The sequence below is a fragment of the Mastomys coucha genome, unplaced genomic scaffold, assembly GCF_008632895.1.
Source record: "Mastomys coucha isolate ucsf_1 unplaced genomic scaffold, UCSF_Mcou_1 pScaffold22, whole genome shotgun sequence".
Classification (NCBI taxonomy): Eukaryota; Metazoa; Chordata; class Mammalia; order Rodentia; family Muridae; genus Mastomys; species Mastomys coucha.
Window position 1 is genome coordinate 121,481,568 of NW_022196905.1, and position 10,924 is coordinate 121,492,491.

The 10,924-nt window shown below is 47.8% G+C and overlaps 1 protein-coding gene across 1 annotated transcript in view; it reads left to right on the forward strand.

The window, feature by feature from the left end:
- The first annotated feature begins 5,986 nt into the window (after positions 1-5,986).
- The window catches only part of Glt1d1 (glycosyltransferase 1 domain containing 1), a 74,260-nt gene continuing 69,322 nt past the window's right edge, over positions 5,987-10,924 (forward strand). The window contains exon 1 of the mRNA XM_031338039.1: positions 5,987-6,252. Within this exon, the coding sequence (XP_031193899.1) occupies positions 6,185-6,252 (68 nt within the window). The 5' untranslated portion in view covers positions 5,987-6,184. The remainder of the gene's footprint in view (positions 6,253-10,924) is intronic.

Here is a 10,924-nt window from a genome sequence, read left to right on the forward strand (position 1 = left end):
AAACTAACCAGTGCACTGAGCTTGAAGCCAGCCTGGATCCCATGAACCCTTGTCTACAAAATATATACACAAATACATGTTTTTATTGAGAAACCAAAGAAAGGAGTATAGAAGTTGAGCGGATGTGTGAGCAGGAGGCTTCAGGGCTTCCTGATTCTTAGGTTTCTGTGTAGAGGACACCAGGAATAGAGCCTAACCGCTGAAGGCTCTGGGGGGATGGGACTGAGCATCGTTCAGAGCCTCAAACAAGGTCCACACAGTCATCACCCCGTGAACAGGAGGATTGCTGTGAACATGTTCTAGGATCTGGAAAATTCAAAGACACGAAAGGAGGAGTAACCCATCATGACCAGGAAGGTGTATGGCAGGGGAGGAGGGATGGCAATGGGAGCCTGCTGATCCCTGGACAGTCTGTCAGGAAGCACAGACTGAGAGAAAATAGGATCAGGTTATAAAACTCAACCCCCCCACCCCTCCTCAGCCCACTTCCTCCACAGAGGATCCACTTCCTAAACGTTCCCCAATCTTTCAAAAACAGCAACCGTGCCACCTGCTGAGGATCCAGGGTTCTAGACCACTGTACCGTGCAGGACCTTTCACATCCAAAACAGTGTTTTTTTTTTTTTTCAGGGCAATGGGATTGTATGTGATTTATGACTCACGCAAGAAGAGTGTGAGCGTGTTCAGAAATATCCACCACCCTCCACACTTCTGCCTCTTCCCCTCCCTTATCCTTTCTCATTGTCTATCTCTCCTTTTCTGTTTCCCACTACTGCACAGTCATGCATGCACACACACAGCGACCCACAGCCTGCAGCAATACGGGGAGAAACAGTGACCAAAAGGCTCAAAGCTCTGGCTATCCACAGACACGAGGCTGTCTAGCCTGTAACGAGCAGGAAAGAAAGAAGAAGAAAAAAAAAACAAGTGTTGAGTTTTGACAACAGAGGCATGTCTGAAGGCAGCAGACCCTCAGAGCTCTCCTTACAACAGCCTAGTATGTCTTCAGGGTTGATAAGAAAACTTTTTGTTCTCCCCAGTGCTAGGAACTAGGAAACGATCTTAGCAAACATTACGGATCAAATTTTTCCTCTTTGCGTACATTTGAAGAGTCTTATATTAGAAGCAGCTAGAGTAGTATCCGCAGCCTCCTCTTAACCCACAATAATTTCTACAGTTCCTACCATAACATATTTGCCCCCGGGCCTTTTTCTATTACCTACTTAAGATGATCATGTGAGACCCCGTGAAAAATGAGCTCATCAGCCATGATACTGCTTATGGCTTTTCTCACTTTACCAAGGAATTAATTGAAGCCTTGGGCCTGTCCAAGTCGTGGGCCCCAAAAGATATGTCAGCCTCTCCTACTTGATGGGACACCTATATTCCAGGAGCATCCAGTGTGAGCTGGAGCCTAGCTAACCCACTTGTGGCAGCACTACCTCCTATCAGAAATCAGAACACGGAAGTTTAGACAGATGGCTCAGGGATTAAGAGCACCAGCTGCTCTTGCAGAGGACCAGAGTCTGATGCCCAACACCCACATCATCACCTGTAACTCCAGCTCCACATCATCTTCTAGCCTCCACGGACACTGCATGCACACTCTGAACAGTCATCCACGCAAGCCAAACACTCATACCCAGGAGTTACAAATGTACAAAGCCTTAAATAATCAGGACACAGCCGCACGCATTCAATACTTCATCAGAATTAAGCGAACGTTTACTGAATGCCCAGGATGTTCTTGCTGCTGCTGCCCCAGCACGTGAAGGTGCTGAGGATAGTGGCCAGCCCCTAACACTTGATGTATCTGAGATGAGGATTGTCTCCTCCTGTGTTCCAGTTAGAAGGTAGAATAGGAGGGGGCGGGGCCAGAGGTGGACAAACTACGCAAGAGTGGGAAAGATGGGGAAATTGTGTGTATAAGTTGAGTCAGGTAGGTCTCTAACGTGGTGATGCCTGAAATTAGGGCTTTGTCAAGTTTGTGTGGCGGTGTGGTTTTGAATGAGAATGTCCCCCACAGGCTCACATATTTGAACATTTGGTCCTCAACAGGGTGGCAAGCTGTATGGGGAAGGGATTGATTGGGTCTTCAGGGCGGAGCCTGGATGGAAGGCACTTGCCACCGGGGACAAGCTTTGATGGTTTAGAGTCTTGCATCACATCTAATTTGCTTTCTCTGCCTCGTTCCTGTGGTTAAAGGCATGAGCTCTCAGCATCCTGCTCCTGTTACCATGAGCACCACTTGTTGCCATGGCTCCCAGCCATGATGGATCTTTATCCCTCTGGAACCATAAACTATGATAGATCCTTGCCCACCTCCCCATAACTCATGTTTTAGTCAGTGCTTTATCACTGCAGTAAAGAAGTAACTAATAACATGGCGAATCCTTCCTCCACTCAATATACATGCATGCATACATACATACATATATACATACACACATATATGTACATATATATGTATATATACACATTTACATTCATACCTATGTCCTAACCAGCAGAAACTACACATATAACAAAACACTAAAGTCTGGGCAGAAATTTCAGTCATAGAGGCATGGAGCTTTGAGAGAAAGGGACCAGTCAATTTGGCATTTGATGAGGGCTTTTGTTGCCTGTGTCTTGTTCCCCCCCAAACCCACCCCTCTTCTTAAGCCCTTCTCTTACCAGTGCAAAGCCTCTGGCCCGCACTTGCCCATAGAGTCCATTGCATACTTCTATCTCACCGTAGATTTCCCAGGGGACACAAGCATTCAGACCACCACAGTGTTGTCACTCAGACAGGAGCTTCTGGCTATAGTGAAGACAAGCACCTTCCTGACAAGTGCATCTCCCCAGTGCATTATGGGACAGCTCTGGAGGGAGACCAAGGGACAGCTAGCAGAGATGGGGCCATGCCCCAGGTGGCGGAGCCTGGGGAGGTGTAGCCACCACCAGTAGGGAGCCAACAGGTGCTCCTGGAGCAGGGATTCTCAACCTGTGGGTCACGTTCCCCCATGGGGGGTCATGTATCAGATAGCCTGCATGCAAGATATGTACACTATGAATCATAACTAGTAAAATTACAGTTATGAAGTAGTAATGACAATAATTTTACCATCGGGGAGTTATCAGAACACGAATTGTATTAAAGTGTATTAAACTGTGTCAGAGCATTAGCCAAGTTGAGAACCACTGTCCTAGAGCATCCAGAGGGGGTGCCCAGATGACACTCTGACTCTTTTTTTTTTTTTTTATTTAAATTTTTTTTTTTTTTGGTTTTTTCGAGACAGAGTTTCTCTGTATAGCCTTGGCTGTCCTGGAACTCACTCTGTAGACCAGGCTGGCCTCGAACTCAGAAATCCACCTGCCTCTGCCTCCCAAGTGCTGGGATTAAAGGCGTGCGCCACCACCGCCCGGCCGACACTCTGACTCTTAAGCTTTATTCTCTAAATCCCCAAAGAATGCCTCTCTGCTGCCTGGGGTAGAAAGGACCTAGGTTTTGGGGTTTGTATATTTTGGTTTGATTTTTGAGACAGGGTCTTACTATGTATTCCTGGTTGGCCTAGAACTCACTTGGTAGACTAGACAGGCCTCACACTCACAGGTCTGACTGCCTCTGACTCCAAAATGCCAGGATTAAAGGCATGTCCATTATACCAACTTCAGTCCTACTTTTAAAAACATACCTTTGAGCCGGGCGGTGGTGGCACACGCCTTTAATCCCAGCACTTGGGAGGCAGAGGCAGGCGGATTTCTGAGTTCGAGGCCAGCCTGGTCTACAGAGTGAGTTCCAGGACAGCCAGGACTATACAGAAAAACCCTGTCTTGAAAAAAACCAACCAACCAACCAAACAAACAAACAAACAAAAACATACCTTTGACAGGGGTGGGATGGTGCTGGTGAACACCTTTAATTCCAGCACTCAAGAGGCAGAGGCAGGTGGATCTCTGAGTCTGGTCTACAGAGTTGAGTTCCAGGATGGCCAAACCTTGTTTCTCGAAAGACCAAAATCAAACCAACCAACCAAAACAACAAAACAAAACAAAACAAAACAAAACCCCATGCCTTTAATCCCAGCACTGGGGAGGCAGAGGCAGGCAGATTTCTGAGTGTGAGGCCAGCCTGGTCTACAGAGTGAGTTCCAGGCCAGCCTGGTCTACAGAGTGAGTTTCAGGACAGAAGTCCTACATAGTGATACCTTGTTTCAACCAAACCAAACTCAAAATGACAAGAGTCTCAGCAAGTTACCTATGCTGGCCTTGAACTTTCTACTCTCCTGCTTTAGTGTCTTGACCAGCAGGTGGGTTTATAAGCATGTGTCACCATCTGAAGCTTACCCCAACTGGGGTCATTATACATTGCCTTCTGTTGCTCTATAGACTTAGATTACGATTGCAGAGGTGACCTCGGACCTCCCCTCCCATTTTCTGCTGATAAACAAGCTTTGCTGAGGGTCACAGTGGACACCACACAGTCAGCATTTGCCAGCTTCCTTGCAACCTCAAAGCACCCATGTAGTCATTAAGAAAACACCATCAAGGGTCCTGTGAATTTCCAGAAGTATGCCTGAAAAATGAGATGTGCTATTCTGAGGGCATCATTTTTCCTCCTTCCTTCCTTCCTTCCTTCCTTCCTTCTTTCCTTCCTTCCTTCCCTCCTTCCTTCCAGAATGTGAATGTGATAGGTTGAGCTATGACTGTATAAAGACACCTTGAGGAGATCTCCAGATTCAAAAATAAATTCTGGGAGGCTGGAGCAGAAGGGAGCTGCTTCTACTGAGGATGCATGTTTGAGTTCCAGAACTCGCATCAGAAAGCTCACAACCACTCGTAACTCCAGCTCTCTAGGATCCAATACCCTCTTCTGGCCTCCACAGGCACCTATGCACACGCACTCAACACTAAAACTTTAAAAAAGAAGTGAAAGAAAAAGCAAGTCTTTACTGTGGAGAGAGGGAAGAATCGGGTAATTTTATGATTTCAAACAAACAAACTTCCCTTGCTTCCTCCCTGTGAATAAGTACAACAGTTGGTTCAGTCTCCCACTGCAGTATGTTACGGAGCTAGACTGGGAGAAAGCTACTCAAGGGACCCAGGCATTTACTCTTTCCTCTTTGAAGCTGTTAGGGAGTTGTCAGGGGCTATTTAATTAGGCTTAGAATATTGGTTCTATAATATTGATGGGTTTAAATACTGCACGTGTCTTTGTAAAACACCATGAATTCACCCAAATGTCATGTTGTCACAAGGCTCTGTCTCTTCCCACTCTTCCTTCTCAGGTGCATTTAGTGAAAGAGGCTCTGAGCCCTGGGCTCCCCTCAAATCTGACTTCCTAGCCTCACACCATAGTCCTCTAAAACTGCCTGAGGCTGCCGGTGTAGCTCAGCACTTGGAGTAAGAGTCTAGGAAGCAAGCAAGAAATCCTGGACTGTTGGGTGCCTCCCTTCCCCTCCCTCCCTCAGAATCCTGTAGCCACAACTTACAGACATATCTTCAACTTACAGCAATCCTCCTGTCCCAGTCTTTGTGTGGCTGGAATTGCAAACCTGAAACCCCCACCCCCCGAACCCGGCCCCCTAACAGCCTTCTCTATTATAGCTCTCCATTCTCTTCCTCTGAAAGTTCACAGAACTTAGTTCAGAGAGGCCAGGGTCTGAAAGAAGGACAGACTGCCAGCCCTATGACCTAAGGCTTCAGAGTCCGGGGCATTTTAAGCTCCAGGGTCCTCTCAAAAATAAGGTCGTGCAGAGTGAAGCTCAAAGCACTTCTCCCTATGTGGTCTTGTACCTACACCTCACCTGGTCCTGCTCTCTGGGGGAGCAGTCTCGGTATCAGCCACCATGTTGCATGTAGGAGCCCAACTTATGATCATAATGAGGGAAGACCCAGGACAACCTATGTTCTTGGTCCCTGAACAGTGGACTCCCTTCCTCTCCATCTTTCTGAGCTCGTGGCTGCCTGATACCTGGTCTCGTGACCCTCCTCCCATCCCCCCCCTTCCCCCAGTCTCCTCAGGTCCCCTTGGCCCCCAGCTCTCCCCTTCTCCCTTCCCGTCCCTTCTTGTCCCCTCCCCTCCCCTTCCCCTCCCCACTCCTGAACCTGTGGGCTCCGCCTAGGAGCAGCAGCAGGCGGGACCGAATCCACCCCTACCCTGCCGCCCGGGCCTTGTGGCCCAGTCCTTGGCGGTAGCGACATGCGGCTCCTGTTCCTGGCAGTACTGAGGCCTCACACTGGCAACGCGGTCACGGCTGGGCGCCTGCGGTATGTTGCGAGGACCTGAGCATCCCTCTCCTGGGGATGCCGGGCTGGGCCAGGCGCCGGAGCCGCCGCGTGCACAAACGGCCGGGTCGTGGGCGCAGGTGCGGGCGCGAGGGGCTGCAGCTCTGATCCCAGTTGCATGCAGCCTTGCCTGGCTATTGTGAGTGCCCTAGGATGCCGCAAAGCGGCCGCCTGGGCCAGCGCTGGGGTGCGGGGTGGCGGTGGGGGAACCAGAGGCTCAGCAAAGGCCTCGCTGCAGACTTGGGCTTTGGGCAGAGTGGCCTGGGATGAGAAGAGGGGACCCACATGACTGGAAAGAGGCAGAGAGAGTCCCGGTGTTTCCGATGGTCCAGCACGTGTGGAGATTCAGGGTCCGAGTTCTGTAGCTGCTGCCACCCGCTTGCCCTGCCTCCCCCTCCCACCGCGCGCCCGCACCTCCTACCTGGTTCTCTTTTGAACGTTCAGCTCATTTTATTTAATTAGGCTTTTTTTTTTTTTTTTTTTTTTTTAACTTTGTATGTTTACCTGGGACAGAAGCCTAGAGCCAGGGCAAGGCAGGGAAGGCGGGTCCATTCACCTCTGGCCATCTGGTTGCCTAGATCAAGCAGGGCTGGTCTGAATCATTGGGAAGCTTATGTGTCCTGTGTGCTCACTTGCTCGCTTCCCGCCCCCATCTCCGCTCTCTCTCCCTCCCCCTCCACTTGCTTCAAGACATTTCCCAATGGCTTCCCCCTCAGTGGGTCTGTTTCCTCATCATGGGAAAGAGCCGTTGAGGCTTCAAGCTAGAAAATGTTACAGTGCCTCTCAAGATCGCAGTGAACAACCAAAGGAGGGCAGATGCTTTCCTCAAGTTTCCCGAAGAAGGGATGGTGTTGTGATTGTGTGAGCTTCCTCTACCTCCAACTCAGCCGCTCGTTGGGCTCTCTGTGTGCTGAGCTCTTCGAAGTAGAAAAGTGCAAGTCATTTACAAGGAGGGTAAACACAGGGGTAAATGATTCCAGAGTGATTAGTACTATGGAAACAAATAAAACCTTGCTGGGGTGTGGCCAGTTTGATAGAGTGTTTGCCAAGCGAGCATACCTGAGTCCCTGGGTTCCATTCCCAGCAGTGAATAAACAAACCCAGCTTGTGGGAGTCAATGGCAGGACAATCAGAAGTCCAAGGTCAATCCTCTGTTATAGTCAAGTTCTAGCTACTTGAGATCCGATCTCCAAAGCAAAGCAAAACCAAAACAATCTAACCTTTGCGTTGGAGGGGAGGCTCCTTCAAATGATAAGGGTCCAGGCTGGGCTCTAGGCAGAAGTAGCATATAAGCTAAGACCACAGCGGAAGTACCCAGAAGTCTGGGAGGGCAGGTCTAGAAGAGTTGACAATAGCATAGGTCCTGAGGCCAGTGTAAACTTGAGCGGTTCAAGATACAGAAGGTTGGTGGGAGTCATCCAGCCGTCTTGGGCACATGGCAAGAAGAAGAGATTGTATTTAAGATTACCATTTAAACATTAAGCACCTCTTAGCTAACATTTGACTGTGTGGGTGGGAAAGGTCCAAGATTCTCTGGATTGACCTGACCACGGATGAATGAAATAGCAGAAAACATGTGCAAGGAGGCTGTCACCAAGTAGAATCGATCGCTAACCCGGAAGTTTGTATGCCCCTTCCCGTGGGGGAAGAGGGCTTGGAGGTTGTGTGCCATTCCTAGGGGGATAGTATGTGGTTAGGGGAAGGCCTTGGTGGGTTTAGTGAAGCTCATATCACCCTGGAATGAAGTTGTAGACTCACAGAGCAGTGATTGGCTATAAACGATCCCTACAGAATATTTAATGGGTGGTATCAAAGTCTGAAGGTGACCACCTATATTCCCACCTCCTGTTCCCTTTCCTTTTCTAAATTATTATTTATTTTTATTTTTCATGTACATTGGTGTTTTGCCTGCAAGTATGTCTGTGTGAGGGTGTCAGGTCTTAAGAGTCACAGACAACTGTGAGCTGCCTTGTGGGTGCTGAGAATTGAACCTGGATCCTCTGGAAGAGCAGTCAGTGCTCTTAACTGCTGAGCCATCTCTCCAACTCTTTCTTACACAGAGCAAGCAAAGGACAACAAGAAAATACTAAGAGAATTTCCCTTCCCCAAAGTAGTCATAGAAACCTGCGCCCTCTTTCTCAAAAAACAACCATAAAACCGGAAAATTCTACCCCCATTCTTTTCAAACTGGCCGTAAAGAAGCTCTCTGCTTGCAGCATATGAACTGAAATTCCTAGACAAACGGCACATCTCTAGGTCTGGAAAGATAGCTCGGTGGAAAGAGAGAGTGCGTGTTGCAAAAGCGCATGGATCTGGGTTCAAATCCCGCCACCCATGTTAAAAAGAGAGGTTCAGGGGTAGAGAAATAAAAAAGGCTCAAAGGTTAAAAGCACAAAGTTTTTGCAGCAGCTATGTCTAAAGGCTCACAGCCATCTGTAAGCCAGATCCTGGGGACCCGACGCTCCATTCTGGCCTCTTTGGGAATCTGTACTCACACCATCTCCATATAGACACATACAAGTACACATAATACAAGCATTGTATATATATATATATATATATATATATATATATATATATATATGCTTACACACACACATATTAGCCAGGCACAGTAGGATACACCTTTAATCCCAGCACTTGGGAGTCAGAGGCAGATGGTTCTCTGAATTCAAGGTCAGCGTGGGATACAGAATGAGTTCCAGGACAGCCAGGACTACACAGAGGAACCCTAACAGGAAATACAAACAAAAACACTAAAGTTTCTATGAGGCTGAGTAATTAGAATGTAGTGATTCTGATTCCTTTAATTGGCTTGTTGAGGACTGGTCATTCATCAGAGGACCACAGTGTAAGCTAGGGCAGCTCATCTGCTGGAGTCAGGGTTGAGCATGAGGCTGGAAATAGGGACAAGATTTTTGTCTCAAAAGGCCAAGAACAGCCATAAAACGAAGGTAGTGTTAGCTGTAGGAGGGCAGGTAAGAGGGACTGAATCTGTGTCTCATGCATTTAAGAAGCAATGGGGGCTGCTGGTAGAGTGCTTATGGCTCATCTGGTAGAGTGCTTATGGCTCAGAGTGCTTGTGGCTCAGAGTATTTGTGGCTTAGTTGGTAGAATGCTTGTGGCTCAGGGTGCTTGTGGCTCAGTTGGTAGAGTGTTTATGGCTCAGGGTGCTTGTGGCTCAGTTGGTAGAGTGTTTGTGGCTCAGAGTACTTGTGGTTTAGTTGGTAGAATGCTTGTGGCTCAGGGTGCTTGTGGCTCAGTTGGTAGAGTGTTTGTGGCTCAGAGTGCTTGTGGCTTAGTTGGTAGAGTGCTTGTGGTTCAGAGTGCTTATGGCTCAGTTGGTAGAGTACTTGTGGCTCAGTTGGTAGAGTGCTTGCTTATCAGGCATTAGGCCTTGGGGGTCTATCCCCAGCATTGTGCATAATGGGTATGGTGGTACGCATCCGTGATCTGATCAGCACTTTGAATTGGGAGGTCTAAGGATCAAAAGCTTATGGTAATTCTCTACTAAGTAAAGAGTTCACGTTAAGACCCTGCCAATAAATAAATAAATAAATAAATAAATAAATAAATAAATAAATAAATAACTGAGCAAGCAGACTGAGTGTGGAGAAAGGCAGCTCTTTGTGAGTTCGAGACCAGCTCAGTTTACTTAGATGAGCTTCAGGCCAGCCAGGAGCTACATAATGAGAATCTGGAAAGAAAGAAAGAAAGAAAGAAAGAAAGAAAGAAAGAAAGGGGGAAAGGAAGGAAGGAAGGAAGAAAGAGGGAGAGAAAGAGGGAGAGAAAGAAAGCAAAAAGAAGGAAGGAAGGAAGGACAAAAGAAAAAGAAAAGAAAGAAAAGATGGAGAGATGGTACAGCAATTAATAGCACTTGCTTTCTTCTCAGAGGGCAGAGGTATTGTTCCCATCACACCAGGCAGCCCACCGTCAGTTGTAACTCCAGCTCCAGGAGTTCTAACATGGTTTTAATCTCTTTGGGCACTCACCCACTTGTGCACATACATGCACAGAGACATACATATAAAAAAAATTAATAAAACCGCAACTTTTTGTGTGTTTGTTTGTTTTTGATACAGGGTATCTCTACGTAGCCTTGGCTATTCTGGAACTTGCTCTGTAGACCAGGCTGGCCTCTCTGCCTCCCAAGTGCTGGCATTGAAGGCACACACCACCACTGCCTGGCATGACTGAAATGCAACTTTAAAAGAAAAATGCAATCAGAAGCCTAGAACACAGGCGGGTGTGGTGGCTCATGCCTTTGATCCCTGCATTTAGAAGCCAGAAGCCAGAGGATTTCAGTGAGTTCAAGATTAGATAGGTTACATGGACCTGTCTCAAAATAAATGTAACCCAGAGAACAAACTTCGCTTCGCCTTGGTGGAGAAAAAAGGACATAGGAAGTAGATGTGAGTAGTAACCTCAGGAGCTCTGTCCAGCTACTGCTGGGCCCAGGGATTCAGAGTCCTTCCTCTCATGGAAAGGAGGCTGATCCTCAAAAACCTTCCGATAATTCGAGTTAATCTTAAAACAGCCTCCAGGGTCAATCCCTGCTTTTGTGGTTAGCTGGCTTCTCCAGCTCCCTCTTCAACCCCCCTCCCCCTTCTCTTGACAGTCCTGCCTTGGGGGACAGGGAACACAGAGTCTCATG